The sequence below is a fragment of the Lepisma saccharinum genome, unplaced genomic scaffold (genome assembly GCF_977018435.1).
Source record: "Lepisma saccharinum unplaced genomic scaffold, izLepSacc3.1 HAP1_SCAFFOLD_153, whole genome shotgun sequence".
Taxonomy (NCBI): Eukaryota; Metazoa; Arthropoda; class Insecta; order Zygentoma; family Lepismatidae; genus Lepisma; species Lepisma saccharinum.
The window spans coordinates 608,504-631,925 of NW_028142962.1; the positions used below are offsets into that span (position 1 = coordinate 608,504).

Below are 23,422 nucleotides of genomic sequence, written 5' to 3' on the forward strand. Positions count from 1 at the left end.
TCCATAGGCTACCTAATCAGTTCAAAAACATCTCAAACCAAATACATATCTTCAGCTCTGAATCGTCTTGTATCACCAACTTACAAAACATTGTACATACGTAATGCTATTGTGATACTGAGTACTGTTCAATCTTTGCACACGTTTGTTTAGTTTTCTTTGTTAACATTAGTCTACAGTTTTACAACAAATGAAAGTATTATAGGCAGATATTGAACTCAGGCAGAAAATCTTTTGCACTATGAATTCCTGTCTGCAAGGAGTTCTGAAATCGTCCGATAGGATGCACCTGCTTTCACTTCTGGACGTTTATCTGTAGTTTTACTGTTGTTTCTTTCCGGTTTAAAATCTGCTGTACTGGAAATAATTTCAGTAAATAAAATAACATACAACCAACGCCAGGTTACACGCACAACATTCTTACTCCCATTACTATGAATCTTTTTGAATATGTTATCAACAGAGCATGAACTTTAAAATTTTTGAAAATTTTAAAATTTTTGAATTTTGTTACACTTCTTTTGTGTTATTAATTTGTATATTGTTTCAGATTGTGGCCCGTATACTTATTCACGATAGCCCTATATGCTACTATATTGTCTCGTATCGATAATGGCCCACTTTGGAATAGGGAAATCGTAAAAAGGACTGACGCTTGCGTCAAGAATTGGTGGATGAATGTGTTTTATTTGCAAAATTACCTGGACGTAGAAAACATGGCAAGTAAAGTTTATTTTTATTAATTTTTCATGATACTGTGGATAATTATGTGTGTTTTATATGTATGGTTATGTGAAAAAATCTTTGAATTCTATTTAATGAAATTTTATAATAGGCAAAGATGAAGTAAGAAAGAAATCGAGAGGGACAAGGAGAGAGCGTGCGAGAGAGGGAGAGAGAAAATGAACGACAGAGACAGAGACTGATAGAACAAAAGAGAAAGAGATAAGACAGGGAGGGGAAATAGGAAAAGGAATGGAGAAAAGCTGGGAGGCAGCGAGAGAGCAAGAATAAGAGAGAATGGGAAGAGACCGAGGGAGAGGGGGGTAAGAGACACAGTAGGAAGAAACAGAGAAAGGGGGAGAGAGAGAGAGAGGGAGAAGGAGAACGGGTAGAGAAAGATTGATTGGTGTTTTAAGTTCACTTTATGCACAGTAAGACTAATCGGGACTGGATCTAGAGTTTAAACTGGGATCCGAACCACGATATGCTTCCAGCAAGTATAGTACAAAGAGAAAACGAAATTGAATGAGAAAAAAGAGAGATAGAGGGATTGGAAACACTGACAGAGTGAGAGACAGAGAGAGACATGGAGGTGGAAATAGAGAGAGAGGGGGAGAGAAAAGAGGAGAGGGGCATCGAGAGGGCAAAAGTAAAGAGGGGGGAAGAGACCTATAGGGTAATAAATATAGAAAAATACAGGAAGGGAGAAAAAAGCAGAGGTAAGATAGATAGATTGATTGAGTTGGTTATTTTACTTCGATTTTCTGCCACTACTGTCGCCATTAGATTGCCTTTGGATTCAATTTCGCTCGCAAGTCTCTCACTATCGGGCGTATACAACGGAATTGATAGTTTCAGCATTTTCATATAGCACTGTGTATTGGTAAGATAGACTAAACTACATTTTAAACATGGAGATGATGCCTATATTCACTTTAAGTTTTAATTTCACTACGTCTTTCACTTCACGATCCATATTTGAGGGCCATCTATTACAGACAAATTACGGTTACTTGCGTACTAATGGGCTTCGAGTGTATTTCGCTCGTTTTGCCTGTTAGTGCGATCGGGCGAAGAAGCTGTCAATACCGTACGCGTATTTACAAACCCTATAGTTCTGCAGAACCTCCAGCGATATGTGGCTTCTGATTGGCTTTCATTCCGGAAACGTTTCATTATGCAATGTTCTTTCAAATAAAATAGAGAAAACGTTAGAGGGTAGGGTTCAAATTTTTCAGTGAAGATTTCATAGATTCATCACAACAAGTTAAGAAACCCTTTAAAATTAAGTTAAATTTTACCACATTTTTAAAATTAATGTTTTGAAAGACAGAACAGCAAAACTCTTCTTGAAGGGAATGATATTCCAATTTTCAACATTATTCAAAATTTTTGTGATATTTATTATTATATAACACCATTAAGCCTTGTTTCCATGATAATAAAAAACTATTGCTATTTAGTTTTATGTTTTAAAATATAATAAATTCTGGCTTGGTCAGCATATTGGGTTTTTTATTTATTCTTTGCTTTGCAAAATTTGCCGTACGTTAGGGTTCGTTCAACATATTCTCTGTTATATATTAGCTGCATTATAAATCCAACTGTCCCATTTGCGAGAATTAAATGTAAAATTTCAGAAAAATTATCATAGGAATAAACATCCGTTGCCATTACGCCCCTATTGTATATTTACTATGTCACGTACATGGGTGATTATACAGAAATGACGTTTTTAGCATTTGAAGATATGAAAATTTTTCTCATATAATACAGTAGGCTAATTAATCACTTCACATATATTTCTAGCGCTTTCAGAAATATTCAACATTGTTATTTTTCGATGGCTTCATGTTGATTTTTATCACAAGAAAAAGGTTGAACAGCATCTTTCCACACAAAAATATATATATATTCACATAATTTCAACAACTTCATCACAAACTTTATTACTAAATAAATATTACTGAGTTTTCCATTCTTTTTTTTCCCTGTCAACAAACAATGGAAGCGAACATAAACACTTCCGGCGCGCAGCAAATAAGGGACTATTTCTCTGGTTGTACAGCACTCTAGGGTTTGTAAATACGCATACCGTACGCTATCTAGCGTCATCCTTGCGAACCATTTGGCCCTGGAGAGAAATCCTCTCTATTCAACACACTAATATCCACAGTAGCAACTTAGAATATGATAGCGTTCTGTGGAACACGCTGTTAAATTGTTTGTTAAAGTGCAATAAATTACTTACGTTGCATTCTTTCTTCACAGTGCATGATGCAAACATGGTACGTGGCCTGTGATTTCCACTACTACTTGATCTCGCCCCTTGTCGTGTTGTCTCTGAGGAAATATCCAAGGAAAGGGAAGATATTGACGGGGTTCCTTCTCGTGGTCTCAATCATTGTACCGTTTGTGATCACTTACGCAGGGGACCTGGATACGACTGTAATGCCATATTTCTCGTAAGTACAGGGAAGAACGTAATTGTTTAAATATATTCAATCAGTGCTCCCAGTTATTAAAATTGTCATAAAACACCCCCCCCCCCCTCCCCACCTACTGCACTGTGCCCATATTAATAGATTTAAGCACCCGCCTTATCCCCAAACTTGATCAAGTATCTCCCTAACTACACTCTTAGGAATTACCGTAGAAATAAAATATTCTACCGTTAAAATTTAACGGTTTGCCTGTTCATTTACAAAAACGGGAGAAGCAATAATTTTTTATTTAAATTTGAATATACGTATCGTATCGTACCCAAGGTATTGAGTAAGAAGTTACAAGTCTTATGTCATTCTAAACATATCAGGAAGCAGAGAAAGGAATGCGGAATAAGGAATTAGGCAAACGTTAGGTTAGTGACTTGAGAGACGGCTAGGGAATGAGCGTTGGAATCGTGAGGGAGCGAGGACAGTTGGCGAGGATACGAGAGAGAGAGAGTAAGGACTGCGGATTGTGTGAGAGAGAAGGGAAGTGGGAATCGATTATTGGACAATGGGGCGCGAACAGATTGAATTCTGACAGGAAGATCAGACAAGTGACAATTGAGAGGACAAGTGTGGAAATATCCTTCCTCTATTTGTGAGGCAAGTATTATCCTTTTCTTATCAATTTCTATATCGGTTCAGTCATGGAGAGTACAGAAATCCAATTATTGCACACGTAAATTCTTCTTTTACCATTCCTTTGAATGTAACCTTTCTCATATATCACATTTAGGCCAAGCGAGTGATAACCATCTGAAAGATGAATGATTAATAACTAAATCACGCAATCGAAGATTCAAGGTTCTTGGTTCGATCCCAACGCAGTTTTAACATTGCGTTACGGTATTTTCATGCGTAAAATGGATAAAGTTCTTCTTTAACCGTTCCATTTCCCCTCCAACTGCATTTGAATATTCGCAGGTCAATTACTTCCTATCTTTGTCTTAAATAATTTATTTTTTATTACTTAGAAATTCACGGCAATTAAAAATAATTTCTTATTAGGTAAAGAGGAAGTGTTCCACCCGTTACACAAAATTGTTAACCTGTAGCTCCAAAACTGGGAAAGTATTTTAAGTGTAGTTGTGCTTAATGAACAGTGTTTAGTTTCTTATTTCATTGCACAGAATCTGTACGAAAAACGTTGCTTAACTATCAGTAGAATAGTTACCATTAAGGTAAAAAATGTAGTCTGTACGTGGAACCCGTGACAGTGGGATAGTCCCTCTGCTTCCCCCTTCAGGCACCCGTTTATGGAGACATCATGAATTTCGAAATCATTTCGAATCGCCATTCAACTTGTCCTTGTGCGTGGAGCGCTCCACGGATTTGATCTTAGGGCTCGGAAGTTAACCTAAAAAGTCTCAAAAAATGACCTCAGAATTATTAGAAGATAATTTAAAATGGCAAAATATGACCTCAAAATAATTTTTGCTCTTAAAGTGAAAGCTTGATTTTTCATAAATTACAAGAGAGTCGTTAGCACTTGCGTATCGCGTGCACCAGATTATAATTTTCTTATATTGTGACTAATTTTACTTCAAAATCACAGAAAATTGTTTTAAATTTGCTGGAGGAAATAAATGTACCACAAATAATTATTTAATGCATTGCCAAATATTTCAATTAAAAGTAATATTGTGTTTTTACATTGAACGTGTTTTCGATGAATAGCAAATTTGCCAAAAAGACCAAGCCAGGAAATTCAAACTTGTAAGTCGTGCTATCGAATGCATTTTAAAATCAGGAAACAATAGGGGAGGAGGAGGAAAATAAACCTTAAAAATGAAGAGAAATGCAACAAAAGCGGAAAGGAAATTACTAAAAAATGACCTAAAAGCCAAAGAGGCTGAAAACTCCTGGCGAAGTTCTTACGTTCAAAATTCCACTTCTGGTCTCGCTCTATGATTTTGAGGGTTTGTTCAGTTATTAACTATTTCGAAACTATTAACCTAGTTAGTTGGTAAACTTAAAGACTCATCCTGTGCACTGACACAGATTCAGGGTTAACATTGACATTTGTTTGTTCCATGTTTATAGAAAAGTGTTCGGATAGTTATTATTTTTAAAAGTACCTAGTTACATTTACTTGCCTCAAAAAGTAACCGAGTTACAGTTACTCGTTTGAAAAGTAACTAAGTTACTTTTACAGTTACTTCTTACTGAAAATTTTCTTGCAAGCAAATACATTGTATGTATAACTGATGATCATCAACTAAAAATAATATGTGTAGACTTATACATGTATTTTATTTATGATTCTGGTTAGTTCGAAAGTCTTAATTAGGCTTAATTAAGTGTTCACAACTCCTACGTCACAAATAATCAAGTTTGTAATTTAAGTGTCCTAAATTAACCGTTGAAACGTTACTTTGCTGAAAAAAGTAACTGTTACTTGGAACTAGTTACTTCCAAACAATGATGTACAAACACATTGTGTCCGTCTTCTCAGATACATGTTTATTGAGTTAAAATTCTTTGGGATGTATTGTATCATCTACTGAACCCACACGTTCTCCTTGCAGCGTCCTGAAAGAACCGTTATTCGATCCAACAACGCAAGGGACGTACATAAAGTCTCACACGAGAGGTAGCCCATTTTTGATGGGAATTATAAGTGGCTACATTACTCAATCTATAAACTGGGAGAAAGTTAAAATTTCCAAGGTAAGAAACACATTTTGTGTCTGCAATAATATACACAGTATATGACATATTCAAGAGAGAATCAAAGGGAATACAGACAAATTGTCTACATATTTTTTCTCACTCTTTTTTGATTGTAACTATTTTTCAATTTTCTCATTTTCTTTTTACTTTTTAATCTTGTCATTTGGTATCAATAATTTTCATGTGTGTGTTTTCTCTTCCCATCTTCTGCCTTAATTTCTTTTCTTTAATCTCTCTTTCGATCTTCTGTTTTTCACTTCCTTTTCGCTCAATCTCTGCCTCGCTTCTTTACCACTATTCCCTCTCTCTGTCTCATTTCAATATTTTTCCTCCCTCTCTCCTCTCTATCTCACTTGGTTATTTCGTTTCCCTTTTTCTCTCTTTCTCTGTCTCACTTAGTCTCTCTTCCCTTTCTATCCCTCTCTGTCTCACTTCGCTATTTCTCTCCCTCTCTGTCTCACTTTGTTTCTCTTTCCCACTTTTTTATTTCTCTCCGTTCTCTCTCCCTTCGTCATTTATTTCCCCATTCTCCCTGTCTCACATATTCAAAATTTGTAATTTGATGTAACAGTACCTATCATGTTACATGCATGACTTATTTTCAGGACACTTGGTGTAGAGCTGGTATAACAGCTAAAACCAATAAAGTATGAATGAACAGTTAATAATGTTTTTGCCACTCGAGGATACTTTGAAGGGAATATTACGAATGGCGGAACAATATGTTAGAGAAGTTATCATTGTATCACAGAAATGTCCTTAGTACGGTGAAATTCTGGATTGACTGTCGTGGAAAATGGTTGACACTTTAATTTAGTACTTTTTACCTTAAACATGAACGAAACTATAAAAAATACTGTTTCAATATTAAAATACAACAAATATAAGCAACATACAACTTTAATAGTAATTTAAATTTGGACCTAAGTCCATAAATTATTCATATTAACATTCTCTGTGTTTTCAGACGTCTGTGATTTGGATGGACATTGCAGCAGTTGTTTCCATATTTACTTTACTTTTAAGTGGTTACGTTTTCTACCAAGAAAACGAACCTTGTAGTGCACTTCTCAAAGCAACGTACAGCGCCTTTTATCGGTTTTGTTGGTCAATTCCGATTGTTGCCGTGTTACTAACAATGCACGTCTACAAATTTCGTAAGTGTTGCTTCTTATTTTAAACAACTTAGGTTATTTAGGCGATAATATAGAGTATTTTTCCTAGAGTGGGAATTTCAGATCCGAACTCAGGAAAAATCAGTCGCAGCCAACAATAATTTTGAAAATGGAACTAAATATATTATCAGTGTTGACAATCTTTCTAAATAACTGTAAATGTATGATACTTTGTTTTTCCCAAACATGGAACTTATCGGTAAGATTGGCAATATATAATATTATACATAGATATTGCAACAATTCTTTACATAAATAACTAATACATTGGTAGACTGTAATCTTTAAACTTTAATTATTTCAAAATTTGAACCCCACCAATGTTAATTCTTACATAGATTTTAATAATCTAATTGTATATTTATCATTCCTGCAGGTTTGAGGTTTTTAAAGAGACGTTGTTATCATGGACGTTCGGAGGGGGGAAAGGGGGGGGGACAATTTCGCGCAACACTGACTTTGATTTGAGAGTGCCAGTGTTCTGTCTACCATATGAGATTAGGTAGTTGTTCTGTAATGGAGATCAAACCAAACAATTTCATTGTAACTTCGTCATTCGGTAGCACAGTAAAATAAATAAATGTAATCAATCAACTACTTTGATTCCACTATTATTCATTTTTTTTTTTTGTCTGTGAAAGCAAAGTAACAACCGAAGCCCACCATGCCAGCAGAACTATTACTTCTAAGCAGCTACCACAAGTGACTGAGGTTAGAATGCAAGTTTGGTTTGTGTTTTAAGGCCACTTTTATGCACAGATAGGATAATTGGTTGAATTGAATTGATTTAATTTGTGTTTTTAAGTCCACTTTATGCACAGTATGGCTATTCGGGACTGAACCTACAGATTAAAGTGGGATCCGAACGACTGAGTACCTCCACATGGTTGTGGTTGGTTGAGGGAAATTGTCTTAAGGTTTCGCTAGCTGTTGGAGTGTTTATTGTCGTGGCTGCTGCCAAATTTTGTAGACGAACCAAAAACACATGAAGTATACCATTATTGGTTGTATGTAGACATCAGAGAATAGCATAAATGAAACAATTGCATCCCGAATAGACGACAGTCAAATATTTCGATTTGTTTACAATCTGAAGATAGAACATTTACATTCTCAATGGACAAAATGTTTGTTAAGATTTTTTATGTTGCTACATATTTGCTTTTCTCTGCCATCCTTTAGCAACCATCTACAAAATCCTTACCTGGAAAAAAATTATTCCGCTGAGTCGACTAACGTACAGCATCTATATCATACACTTCATCCCGATCTTCCATGAGTTTGGAAGTCGGAAGACAGTTACAGATTACAGAATATTAAATGCGGTAAGTGGATTTTTCTCTTAACAACTTTTCAAATTACCACGTAGTGTAAGTAAATAAACTTCGCGTGAGTTCACTTTATTATTTTTTTTAAAGTATGACACTTTCTTCCATTGTGCGAATTAACGAGGGAGGGATGCCGGGGATTTCCCCCCAGAAAAAAATTATCCCCGTCCAAATACTTTTTTTTTATCCTGCCAGGGATGTTTTTATCTCCCTCAAAGAAAATGAAATTGAAATGATGTAGTGTACCATTTATAAGCTATGTAACAAACGCAATTGAAAAATCATTCGTGTGCATTGATGGACCAGGCATCAAAGATTTCCATGCCGAAAAGTATGCAGCCTTGTGGATTAAAGTGCTCATATTTTACATGTATTGAAGTATTCACAAGAATTTTGTAGGTAGGTTAGGATGGACATTAAGTTTGAACGTGGAAATAGAAATTCGGTCAAATTTTCGGTGTTCTACAGTTCGGCAGCTCATTTTGTGCATGAGTTAGGGTTTTCCTTAGAATCTAAATAAAGTGTTTCTAAATTACGTGTAAATGTTATCACATGATGTTATGACGTAGGTTAGAACCAATTAAGTTACCAGGCCGAAAGTCGGACGAGTTTAACGAATTATGGTAACTGTCTGTCCCATAAGTGCTTCCGTGCGTTTCGTGAGGTTCACTATGCTGTCCCAAAAGTCGCATTCCGTGCGACTCGTGAAAGAACGAGATTCACCAAACGCACCGGCCAGGAGGCTGGTTTGTTCGGTGAGAATCATCTGCTACTCGCAGACAACGCGAGTGTATGATGGCTTCAAACTGCACTGGTTCGGAAAATGTATTATATTTTTAACAGAAAGCGATATGAAGCAACATGCACAAGATGAGGGTGCCTTTACTTTTCCTACAACGTGATTAAAATGAGTAACAATGTTCGAAGCAGAGTTTATTTCTGCGAGAAGGACATGCCTTCCGCTGGAAGCCATGTGGAAAATGTCTATAAACAATACGCTGCGCCTGCGGATCCGGATCAAAAAAATTTTCGGGTCCAGAACTTTCGGATCCGGATCCGTTTGGCCATCCCACATGAGCGCTTTTTGGAAAATAACAATGTGTTTATAACATATTGTTACCTGCTAATGTATATACAGGGTGTTTCTAAAGGTCGTTTACAACGCTTGGGAGGTGATTCCTCACACGAAAACAAGCAAAAAGTGTGAGTTCCATTTTTACGACTGAGGCTTCGTTTCCGAGATAGGAGCCTCGCAAAAGGTGACAAAGTGAACGTCACACCTAACTGGGACGAATACTATCACAGATAGAGAGACGGTTCCAAGGGAATCATCAAGGAATCGTATGTGCTCAGTCCGGAAGTCACTATGAAAAGTTCACTGCAAGCATGCGCAATGGAGTCCTCAAAGGAATTGGGGATTTCCAGCAAGAACAATGCATGGAAAGGGTATGTAACGCAGCAAGAAGGACCGTGACAATGAGAAATGTTTTAAAGACAACACATCCCGACCTCAAACATCAAAATATGAGCACGGGACACAAAATCCTAAAAGTTGAGCACGGTTGCATGCCCCAGTTACACGCGAGGAATGAACGAATCATGTCATGTGGCATACGAGAGACACATTACTCCACCAGGACGAGGGAAAGAAAAACACAATATCAGATGATTGCGACAAAGTGTATTTTTACACGCGACAACTACGTAATACCCCCCCCCCACACACACACACAACAAACAACGAATTCTACAATGTCTTACGCACAGACAGTGCGTGTCACTGTACACCAACTGAAAGTGTCACTTTCACCACACAAAGGGGGTGGGGAGCAATACCAAGAGTGTTCTCACTGGGATTTGCCGATGGCGATAATCACAGACGGTTTTCAAAATGTCTGCCGTTCACTTCTACGCAGAGATGACAGCAACGAATGAAGGATTGTCGAGTACGAGCAAACAAGCCAGGTGCATCTACTACGTTGATACGAGCAACGAGGTCCTCAGCTGATATGACAGGTGTGTCGTATACGAGGGTTGAGATCTGGCGACCTTGGTGGCCAAGGCACAGGCCCATCCCTACCAATGAACCTATTGCGAAACACGTCATGCAGGAAATGTCGTACATTACGATCGAAATGAGCTGGTGCCCCATCGTGTTTGTGTCACATTTCTTGCCGCAGTGCCAAAGGTACGGTCTCCAACAGTTCAGGCAGAACCTCAGTAGTGGGATTGGCTATAGGATAAACCCACGAAAGGAAGAGCCCCCCTCAAGCAGGTTTGGCTATACTTAAAACAAGCTCAACATGAGCATATGAGCTTTTTGCTCTAGTGTGGAACCCTGCCTAATCCAAGATTTTTGTAAAAATGCCCTCGGGAATTTCTCGGAAAGGAAGAGCCCCCTCAGATTGATTTGGCTATACTTAAAACTAAGCCAAGTTCTCTTATTATTTTATTGTTTATCTGTCAAAATCCCAGGAATCTTGAATTGATATTTATTGGGTTCTGAGAGCCAGTAGAGTATGGTGTATTGCCTTGTAATAAAAAAACTCGGGTTTGAATCCTGGTAAAATGTGAAGCCTCCCTTGATGGCAAAATGTCTTGTAAACAAGGGGTTCTGGGTTCAAGCAGCTTGTTATACAAAAATCAATACATAATACTCAGTACTGGGTTATTGCCATTCAAGATATGCATGTTCGTGCAGGTATTTGCGGAAGGTCAGTGTGAATGAATATTTATTCTCTTTTTCCACTTGTGGGCTATTGGCTTTACAACCTGTCATAAGATAAGCATAGAGATTAGATTTAAAACCCAGGAAATTTTATATAAATACCAAAGCCAAAAATATTAACACATACACACATACACACACATACACACACACAAAGCACACAGCTGAACCCAACTGATATTTTTTATTCAGTATAAAGTTTTGAATTGAAACCCAGGAAATTGTATATAATAAACAACAGAAAAAATGCCAAATCAAAAATATTGCAATCAGTGCAATAAAAATATATTTAGCTCTAATTGGGCCAGACACCAAAAGATTTGTAACCCAGACAAATACAGAACCCCCACAAAAATATGCCCCAAATGCAATAGAAAATACAGCATGCAATACTTCACATATACACATAAAGATACTTGCTCTGCACAATCATCAACATTGCCCCACAACCATCTACATCTGGTCTGAAAAGAAAGCATGAAGCACCTGTTAATGCTGGACCTGCAAAGCAGCCACGCTATGAACCCATCCATAGCAGTTTTAATGCCCAACTTAGGGATTATCGGTTTGTATCAGAGCCAAGATGTGGCATTGAGAATTTTTTGAACAGTATAAATTCTGATCTGCGGGCAATTCTTAATGCACAAAATGGCTCTTATAAGCTCTCCCTCAAATTGTATACACAATATAAGAAACCAAATGGCACAAAATTTACACAGCCCCACATAACAGAAACTGTACCAGTATATTCAAATGAAAATTCAGACACAATAATAAGCAGTTTAATAGATCAATTGAATATTAAACACTCTGAATTTGCAGCAAAAGAGTCTGGATGGAGCCTATGCGGCTCTCCACACAAGTTATATGTTAATATTTCTGAATTCAGCCCATTGCAAGGATCTACATATTTGCCATTACCTGACAATATTAAAAACAGAAGAGCCGTGGTTAATATTGAAAATACCGACCAGAAATGCTTTTTGTGGTGTATTTTAGCTGTTTTGTATCCAGTTTCAAGGCATCCTGAGAGAATAAGTTATTACAAACAACATGAACACTTTTTTGACGATGCAATGGAGGGTTTAGAATATCCAATGTCTGTTCAGAATATTGATAAATTTGAAAAAAAAGCCCGGGATATGAATGGCAAACAATTATCTATTAATGTATTTATTTGTTCCACTGGCAATTGCCCGATAGAACCTCTCAGAATCAGTACAATTGATGATGAATCTGCTGTTCCGATTGATCTGCTCTTAATTGAAGGGGATGACACATATCATTACACTCTGATACATAATCTTCAAGCTTTAGTTAGAACACAACTAGACAAATCTAAGACAATATTCAAGTTGTGTAGAAGATGTTTGACTATATTTGATGGTAGAAAAATGGTGAATGGGGTTCGGGAAGTAAATGCAGAAATTGCCAAAAACAAGTTAATTGAGCATCTGAAATATTGTGGCAACCATAAACCTGTTCATATGGTAATGCCCAATCCAAGTGAAAATTGCAAATTCAAAAAGTTTGAAGCCTTGTTGGAACACCCAGTATATATTGTCTGTGATTTTGAATCAATCCTCAAACGTCTTGCATCCTGCAATCCAGATCCTGAAGAATCTTCAATTACACCATACCAGCTACATGAACCTTCCACCTTTTATTATGTGGTTGTACAGGATGGTGTTGTTACTAAAGAATATTCATACATGGGAACAGATGCCATCAAAATATTTGCACATAAAATAGAAAATGAGAGCCGTGACATAGCATCCAACGTCTTATTGAAATCAAAACCCATATTGCCTTTAACAGAGAAACAGATTGAAGATTTCAACAATGCAGAAAAATGCCCGGTATGTGATTCTGAATTTTCAGATACAAATATCAAGGTGAGACACCATTCTCATACAGATGGTAAATTCAAAATGGCCCTGTGTAATAGCTGTAATATTAAGATCAAGAGACCAAAATTTGTCCCCATATTTTGCCATGGAGCATCCAATTATGATTTCCATCATCTGATCAGATACGAGGGGTTCGACAAGCAGAATTTAAATATTTTAGCTGAAAATGATGAGAAATATATTGCTATTAGCAAAATAATTAAAGTTAATGGTGTTCCTATTCACATAAGATTTCTTGATTCCTACAGAATTCTGTCTGCTGGCCTGGCTACACTGGCCACTCAATTAACTGATGATCAATTCAAAATCACACGTGCATTGTTTCCAAATCAGGACCTGAAATTAATTAGGCGGAAGGGTGTATATCCATATGATTATGTTACAGATTTTTCTAAATTTGATGAGTGTTCCCTGCCACCACAAGAAGAGTTTTACAGCAAAATCAGAGGATCTGGAATCACTGATGAAGATTATCACCATGCCCAATTGATGTGGAACAATTTAAAATGCCAGACATTTGGTGATTATCACATGGCATATTTGAAACTTGATGTGACCCTCTTAGCAGATATATTGCAGGCATTCAGAAAATCTTCTATGCAAAATTATAGGCTGGACCCAGTGTATTTTTACAGTACAGTAGTGGGAAATACAATATTATAAACCCACGAAAGTATGAACCCCCCTCAAGCAGATTTACCTATACTTAAACCTAGCTCAACATGCCCATATGAGCTTTTTGCTCAAGTGTGGAACCCTGTCTAATCCAGGATTTTTGTAAAAATGCCCTCGGGAATTTCTCGGAAAGTATGAACCCCCTCAGATTGATGAGGCTACACTTACAAAAAGGCACTTCTGTGAGATTGTTGTCCATAAATTTGTCAAAAATGTGCCCCCCTTGATATTTTTTTACCTACACTTGAAACTAGGCCATAAGAGCCACCTACACCCACCCATACATATTTACTTCCGGTTTAAGTTCAATTGGGCACCAGGCTCAACTTGTATATCCAATATTAAAACAATGTAATATGCAGAGACCCTCTAGAATTGCTCTGTGACTCTCTCATTTCTTACATCATAAACATATGATTTTTCTCCTATGAGAATAACACTACATATGGTGTCATCAGGTAAAGCCTCATGGAATTCACAGACAATTTTAATATTTGTTCTGTCATTCACCACAACTTGTTTCCTTTTCGAAGTGTTGATGACAAACATGGGTCTCTGTGCCTTGAATTCATCTGGTGTGTAATACATGTCAGTATTGCCAGTAGTGACTCTTTTGAAAGCCGTAAAAGCCTCATATAATTTAAGAAAATCATCCTTGGACATGTCTAAATTATAATTTTCTCTAGGAAAGACCTCATTTCTGCCATTTTTAAGATATATGTTCTTGATGTTGCAGCTATCAAATTTACTTGAATTTTTTTCCTGATTATTGTGTCTTCCAGTCTGAAACAGTACCACAACAAAATCAGGCATGTCATATTGAATGCTGGAGAATGAATTTGTGGCATCAAATTCATAATATGTACCAGATGCGGGCTTCTGTACACATTGATATGTATAAAATTGTAGAGGAACCTGTGGATTTTTTATTATATCAGCTTTGTATTTAAGAGCATAACTGGCTTCGTATTCAACAACAGGGATTATTAGCTCCATAGTCTGAATAATGCATTTGCCCTCATCAGGTAGGGTATTAGGCAGAGCTTCCCCTGTAGGGTTTATTGCACTGTACCTCATCAAAGCATTGTTATCATTTGCAGCTCTTCTAAATGTAATTCTTAAACCACCCTTCCACATAATATCTTTGTAATCTGAGAAGAATCCTGGCAACAGGCGCATCGGGAACAGCACAGTGTGGTTCTTAGATAATATCTTATCACCAGCCTCAAATCCACCTATTTTGTAGTAAGAAGCCTCGGTTTTGGATAATTTTAATGTGGCCAAAGCTGTAGAGGTAATGCCCGGATAATCCACTCTGTTTATAACAACACCATGCTTTCTGATCTCAATTTCAGAGAATAGATGCGGCACAAAATTATCTACAAGTCTTATATTTGAATTTGCCGGATAATCGGTACCATCGAGCTTTACAACATCAAATTTGATGTATAGATCTGCTCTGTGGGGGTGTATAAATCCATCCCCTACATCAAGATCAACCTCAATTTCTGTGTTGGGTTGATTTAAATTTGCAAATGTCCTCCTGTTTGGGGGGGAATGATTGTAGCTCATAACTCTCAATATTTTCCATTGTATGTATTTTTATTTAAATGTTAATCTCTATGATTGCAGTTGTTGTGGCTCCAGCAAAATCAACTAATTCTTCTTTTTCATTAGTGACCATCAATTCAATATAATCTATTCTATTATGGCACACAGGAAAATATAATGTTGGTGATGGATTGTAGATGATTGGCTCCATGAATTCAGAATTAGGTTTGAATGTTGCAATAATCCCAGTTTGTTTGTGAGTGCCTATGCCTTTTGATTTGGTGATCATACCCTCAGCCACATTACAGTGAATATTCAGAGTCTCTATGGCTAAGAATTTGGGTATATTTATAGCAGTGTGTTTGATGCCTGGTTCAAGTTTTGTGTTGTTCTCAAATCCTAACAGCTCTCCTATAGTACCCAGATCCACTGTTTCTGTAGCAGATACAATCTCTACTCTGTGAGTGACAGAATTTTGACTTAACACTACACCTCTGGGTAATCGAGCATTTAGAGTGGACAGATTATATTGCCCTGGAGTGATGACAATTTTTTGATCCCCTATTGCAATTGTGTTGTTGTGGTGTGTAATATTTGGGATCAGGTACATGCCATAAAATGCTCTGAGAGCTATTGTTTTGGGATACACTATGTCATCATGCAATTTGAGTTTCAATATTGAATTTTGGCTGGTGAGATGGAATACCCCCATGATGTTTCAGATACCACAAGGCCTTTTGAAAATCTTCAATTGATGGTTTATTTATTTGAGACATATATCTAAGAACTGATAAACACAAATGTCCGCAATTAACATCTTTGAAGTTTTGAACACGGGAATTATTGTAATACAAATTAGCTGATTTTAGATATTTTATTAAATTTTCAGGTGGAATACCTCCAAATGAATCAAACACAAATGCCTCATTTTTTAAATATTTAAGATAGCAGATCCAGTGAGTGCCCTGATTTTTGTACTTATCCAAATTAACAATGCCACACTCTTTGTTGAGTGGTTGTTCTGGCAAAGAATCAGACATGTACACACCTCTAAAATGTTTGATGCCCAGTGGTTTGATTAAAGCTTCAATATCTTGGTTTGTAAGCGGCTCTTGTTTTTTTTAAACTTATTCATGGCTCTCTTAACACCCTTGCCTTTTTTCTCCATTGCCAGGTTATGGCGCCTCTGCTCATCTAATTCTGCCCTATTTTTCTTGGCATCTATTACTGTTTTTGCTATGGCAGCTGATCCCCCAGCCAAGCTCCCCACAGCCCCGAGAGCAGCTAAGATGGCAGGGATGGTAAATATAAATCCACCCACATGTGATTTTTTTCTTGATTGCTGTAATTTTTTTAATTGGGGGGTGCTAAGTAACAATTTCATACCATGTCCTTTTGCAATACAAGAATTTTTTTTCTTGCGCTGCTTTTTGGTCAAAAGACTGTCAATATTTTTAAGAGATTTGAGACCTGCATAAGGTATTTGATACATAACACCCTTGGCCTTCATTGTAGGTTTATTATATACATATTCACAACCCCCACCCCAATTTTTGTTTGGTGCTCATAGCTATGGTGGTTCCCAATGCCGCTATTTTTTCACTTAAAGAAGCATCTTTGCTTACAAATCTACCAAATGCAGCATCTTCTAATTTCTTGTCTGCAACATGTCTCTTGTCAAGATCAGAATGTGTGTTGTATGCTATGTCATGGTCTCTACAAGCAGCATCTAGAGGATTAACACCAGGATCACCTCTGTTTAATCTATGGTCCAATTTTGTGCCTGGACCACAATACTGATAGCCTGGAATGTGTAGTTCAAATGGCAGCTTGTTTATAATGTCATTAACAAGGCCCCGACCCTCAGAAATATTCCAAAATTTAGGTGGTAGAGTATTAATAATTTTTATGAGATATCCAATCCCCTTAGGGTCATTCACTATAAAATTGGACAATTTTGTGCTTATCATGTCCATAATGCCAACCTTTTCATTGTAAAAATTGTGGTTCCCAGCATTTTCCTCCCCAGCAATTACCAATAACCTATCTACAAGTTTCCTGACATCATCAACCCACACAAATTCTTTAGGCAGGGTGTTGTATTGTTTGATTCCACTGCCAGTCTTGATCTGTGACCATATGGGCTTGATTAAGTTGTTGTATTTTGCCCCACTGCTCGACTTGACTCTTTTTTGTGTGGGATCATTGTTCTGGTATAGAGCATCTGATTTTATTAATATTTCTTTGTAATCCTCATAATCCTGATCTGTATAGCTGCCAGGCCTTTTCCTAGTCATCAGTTCCCACAATCCAGGTGTTCCGGTGTACTTAACAAAAGCACCTTTTTCTCCAAGTCGAGATTCTGAATATACAATTATATCATCTCCCATAAATGTTACTCTGAAATTGCCAATTCTATGAATAATGCTGCCATCAAGCTCTGTGTCAGCATATAAGCCAAAAACCTCATCTTTGTTGTCTTTAGGTGTTGTTAAATATTTTTGAGCAAGAAGACCCAATTCAATAGGATCCTGACTAGCCTCAATTCTTCTAGGAGCAATAGGACTAGGTGTATGAATACTGGAAAGTGGGGTGAATGGATAATCTAATATGTTCCTTGCAGCTACAGGTACAAGCTCTGTGATCAAATCTTGATTTTGCTCTGTAACAGTTTTGATATTCTTACCTAAATTATTAATAGCATCAATTACAGGCTGTTCTGTTTGTTTGTGTTTTTCATAAATTCCTCGGTTCTCTGATTTCCATCCCTTAAATCTTTTTACAAGATAATCTCTTAACTTAAGATCATCAATGATTGGCCTTTTCATGTTTATTTATATATGTTTCAATGTCTAGAAAATTGTTAATTTTATTTCTGTATTTGCCAGTATTAGGTGTTCTTGTCATATCAATTGTGACAAACCCATAACTGTCCTGGTTCCAGCATCCACTGCAAAACTTGGAAAAATCATTGTAGCTCAGGTCCCCACCTACATATTCATCATGTATGTGCTTGAGGTTGGTGTGATCTTGATGAAACACACATATAAAATTGCTATTGTCTCGGATCAGCTGCTTGGGTATTTTTGAAAAAGTCTGTGCCAGGTAGAAGCAATCAATGTTTTTGTGTCGGCCCTGTGTAAAGAAATTTCTAACCTTGTTTTGATTATCCAATATAATGTCATCAAACACAACAACAGAATTATCGAGACATTCATCGAGTGGCTTAACATCTGGTTCAAAAGTGGCAATATCCAGTCCATCATATAGCTTCATCAACTGCTGATATTTTAATTGTTCCAAGCTCTTAGAGAAGATATACAAGTGCCTGTTTTTCCAGTCTAACCAGTTGGGGGCCAATAAAAAATTATCAACCATTAGTGTAGTTTTACCACAAGCAGATGGCCCAACAATAAGACACCTAATATTATCAGGTAGCAACTTCCCATTTCTCTTATTCTGCTGTTCAGGTTCTGGCAGCCTCTTTATAACATCCCAGGTGTTCATATTATTATTTTGTTTGCATCGATCCAGCTGTTTTCCGGATGACCCAGCCATTTGACAAGTAACTTGTTGCCTTTTCTGCGGATGATTTTTTCTATGAGATATGTGTCAGGCTGTTTAGTTTTGCTGAGCTCTTGTTCATAGAACATGCCTTTGAGAATTTCTCCTCGATGATCCTTTATTATATATGTGTTAAGAGTCCCGGGTTTAACTTGAACCACTGTAAATAATTCTGTGCTCCAGTTTCTTGTGAAGCCTCTCTTGAATAAGTGCTTATATTTGCTTATTCTTACTTGATCACCAATCTTGTATTTGGCCTTTCTTGTTGTTGGCTGATATCTAGGATAATAAACAGTGCTGATCAATTTTTGCTCATCAGATGAAGTTACTTCAGAGGGTTTCATGTTGATTGTGGAATGGACCGAGTTGTTATATTTATGTAGAAGTTCTGGAAGAATATTAATCCATTTATAATTACCTTGGAGGGTAAATTGCTTATACATAAGATTTTTTAGAGTTCTGTTGAATCTCTCTACAATTGAGGCCTTGAGGTCACTGTAACTCGAATAATGTTGTATTGACTGGCTTTTAATAAATTGTTGAAACACTGAATTATAAAATTCTTTGCCATTATCTGTTTGCAAATAGCGCGGTGATCTTCCACTCTGATTGATGATTGTCCTGAAGGCTTCTGTAACACATTTTCCAGTCTTGGATTTGAGTGGCACAGCCCAGGCAAATTTTGAAAATGTGTCTATGACAGTGAGTAGATACTTGTGGCCCTTGTTGATTTTGTCTAAGTTTTTCAACTGTCCACTTGCCATTTCAATCAAGTCGCTCTGCCATAAATCATCTATGCCTTTTGTGACTACTGGCAGTCTCTTAAAATTATGTCTGGCTTGTTTGTGTAATTCATCAACAATAATTTGTCTAGACATAATATGTAAACAAGAATATTGCAACTATAGGGTGTTCAGCAGCTGAGACTGCAGGATTTTCTAAATATAATTTGTCCCCTATCTGTATTTTAAATTCCAAAGAGCCATCATCTTCAACATATGCTGTTTCTAATGTATTGGGATCTGTAAAATCCTCTAACTCTACACTGGTGATTTTCACTTTGTTGTCAGCATTTGTTATTGATAAGGTGGGGTAGTGGTGTGCCTGTGGCTGATGCCAATATTTGATCTTGATTGGTCTCAATGTGCCCCCAACAAAAAATTGGTAATAAAATTGTGCAGGGGACAGCATATATATTTTGCCTCCTGGTGTAAATGGAGAATCATATTCTTTGTTGGGGATGCTGTACAATTCAAGAATTACTGTATGTTTTGGATTCTCGATTATGCCTGTTATTTCTTTTTCTGCTGTGAGCAATCTGCTTGTTACAGATTCAAGATGCTCATTGATGGTCCTAACAATCTCATCGTGCCCCGGCTTGATTCTTATGTCCACAGCAAGTTTCTTGTATTGTTGCACAATTTCTTGTAGCTGGGTGGCAAAAACAGACAGGGCATTTGCTTGATTGGATTCCATGGTTCCTAGCTGCTGCTTGATATTAGCCACAATTTGCTGTAAATTTTCAACAACTGCCAATTTTGAATTTTGAGCAGTAAGATCATGAACCTGTCTTCTGATATCCTCAAACAGGGCATGCAGTTCATTAATATGTTGATTGGTTGGTAGAGTGGCCACTGTCTGAGTGAGTTGTTTGATCTCTGCTTGGATATTCTTGATATCTTCTGATTTCAATATCCTATTCACTGCTCTCTTAATATTTTTAAGTTCCTGTGATGTAGGCAGATTTGATACTGTATTTTGCAAAGATTCAAGTGCCGATTTTACATTGTTTAATTCAGAAGCATCAGCCACATTTTGCATAGCATTTTGGAGCAGGGCTATATCTGCCTGAGAGGGTGTTGATTGTTGTAAAATTTCAAGTTTTGTTTGGATATCATCGATCAAGTGATGAAAATGAGATAGCTCAGATTCGGTGTTGAGGTTTTCAAGCTTTGTGATTTGTTGCTGGACACTGATAAGTGTGTCTACAATACCGGGCAATCTGGATTCTAGTACATTTGCCAAATCACTTTGCACTGCTGCTATTGTACCTTCAAGATGGGTTATGGAACTTTGAATTTTTCCAAAATCTTCATATGTTTCAAGTTGCAGCTTAATATTTGCTACACTCCGAGTTATTGCATTCAAAGCATCAGAAGATGGCAAGTTGTTCATAAAATTTTCAAGTGTCTCAATTTTTTCTTTAACTTCGGCTATGGCATTGTTCAGAGGGTCCAGATTAGGTATTTGGAGTGACTGAATCTGTTCCTTTAGAGTGGAAATCACTAGATCAAAATCTTCTTGTGATTTTATGCTTTTGACAATTGTTTGGAGCTGTGCCTGGACATTATTTATTTGCTCTTCCAATTGCTGTTTCAATTGCTCAGAATTGGTAGCCTGGGTCTTAAATTTGGCTTGAAGAGCTGCTACAGCTTCTTCTAAACTTTGAAAATTATCCAATGTGGCCAAATCAGTATATTTCTGAAGCAGCAATTTGAGTTCAGAATCAATTTTAAGAAGAGGGTCCATGCATTGTGATTGCAAATTTGTAATTTCTAATTGAAGACTGGCATTGAGTGTTGTTTGTAAAGCTTGTAAATCACTTCTTAATTTCTTGACTCTGACATCAAGCATCAAAATCTCATCACTGTGATCTTCATGTCTTGTATGGCCAAATATATCATTAGGCATTTTGTTTAGTGGTTATTTATTATTGAATATCTGATTCTTAATTCTATAAAAAAGGGTATAAGCTTGTCATATGATCCAGGGACCTCAATATATAAGCAGTCACCAGCAGAAACAGTATATACAGTGCCAGAAATCATGTTTGAGTGCTTAATTCTATATATATTTCTCCCTACTGAAATTTTAACATCACCCTCAGGGGTTGTAATAAATTGCAATTGCCCACCTACAGGTAATTGGTAATGATTTAAATTATTGTTAAATATGTACAATATTTTGCCTGTTTCATCATCAATATCTGTAAGTATGCTGTTCAGATGAATAATTAACAAGCCACTGAGTTTAGACTGTATATCAGAAGAGGGTTGTGGTGTTGGCAGCTCCATAATAGCCCGTTTTTTGAACCCAAATAAGTTCATAGGCATGTTTATTTATTTCAAATCATGCTCTGTAAATGGGCATTGATTGCCATTTTTCAAATCACAATGCCCCCATGGTAAAGTATGTATGCCACATGATAAAATGCATCTCTTATCATCATGTGGGTCCAGAGCCACTTTTTTTACAACATTTGTAGTCAACAAGTGATCCTCACTCTGAATTCTGCATTCTGATGTTCTTTTTAAACTCTGTGATTTGATGCAATTTTTATAATCTTCAAATTTAAGCTCTTTTTCCACAGCTACTTTGCCAATACCCTTGGCCTTTTTGACAACAGCATCACATGTTTTAAAACTGTACATCTTGGCACTTAACCCAGCAAATTCCACAATAACATCACCAAGTGTCTCATCTTTTAACTTGCCAGGCACTTTTTTGTTGTGGTGGTATTGAATCACTTTATGTTCACTGGTATCAAAGTATTGAAACAATTCAGGCTGGGTCATATCTTTATAAACATCTTCTGTTTTAATATCAAGAATAAAACTATCCGTGTCCATGTACATCAGTTTTACATTATCACCATAAAAAGGTTTCAACACATCATAATACAATGTTAACATATGTGATTTGGCCAATTCCAATATTGCAGCCCCTACATAAATAGGTTTATCAAACTTAATTTTTGTTTTTCTCATGTTGAAAAGTGCCATATTTTCATCATAAATTCTTCTATAATTGAAATTAGGCTTTGCAACCATTTTTTTGCTCCGGCTGGGGTCAGTAATTATTTTAACATCGGTATGTTTTCTGACATTTTCAATTGTTTTGCCATATACAGAATTGACCATCAATTTAAACAAGGTCTTATCAAATTCGCTCTTTGCAGATTTTCGAAGCTCCGTGTTTGTATTAATATATGGTTTCAACCATTCTGAGTGCCTGAATCTCAAAACTTTTCCAAGTTTGGTCACTTGAACACCATGTTTCATCAGGAACTGGAGGTTCTTGTAATATGTGACACAACCCTGTTTTGGCTCCAGTGTCATCATGAGCTTCTTCTGTTTAGAGCCAGGTGAGCACTGAACCTCAGGAATTGGGGGCAGATCAGAAAATTTGTTGTGTAAATCATCAGGAATTGTCAGATCAACCTCTAAGAAGAGGCCATAGTCACTGTCATCAAAATCCTTAAGATCCTCAATATTAAAATCTTCAACCCATTCAAGCCCTGCATATGGCAGTTTTTGCATCATAGCATAGCCATACAGGCTGTTTGCATCTACATACAATATATAATTTGATGGCAATTCTGGATCATAATCAGGAATATCCTTGTTATTTGCTCTGGCATATCTCTGAGAACATTGCACCATCCCTCCTCTTATACCTTGCTCCATAAACAGATACATATCTTGATCTTGGATCAGATCCAATTGCTTTTTGGTGTTTAAAAACATTGCATCCCATGCTAGGCCCGGGGCACTGAAAAAATATATTGGGTCCAGTCCATAATTTTGCATACAAGATTTTCTGAATG

The 23,422-nt window shown here is 36.8% G+C and overlaps 1 protein-coding gene across 1 annotated transcript in view; it reads left to right on the forward strand.

The window, feature by feature from the left end:
• LOC145982361 (nose resistant to fluoxetine protein 6-like) overlaps positions 1-23,422 on the forward strand; it is a 61,785-nt gene that overhangs the window by 15,331 nt on the left and 23,032 nt on the right. Inside the window, exons 7-11 of the mRNA XM_083115917.1 lie at positions 551-719; positions 2,995-3,188; positions 5,741-5,882; positions 6,853-7,042; positions 8,243-8,385. Coding sequence (XP_082972043.1) covers positions 551-719; positions 2,995-3,188; positions 5,741-5,882; positions 6,853-7,042; positions 8,243-8,385 — 838 coding nt within the window. The remainder of the gene's footprint in view (positions 1-550; positions 720-2,994; positions 3,189-5,740; positions 5,883-6,852; positions 7,043-8,242; positions 8,386-23,422) is intronic.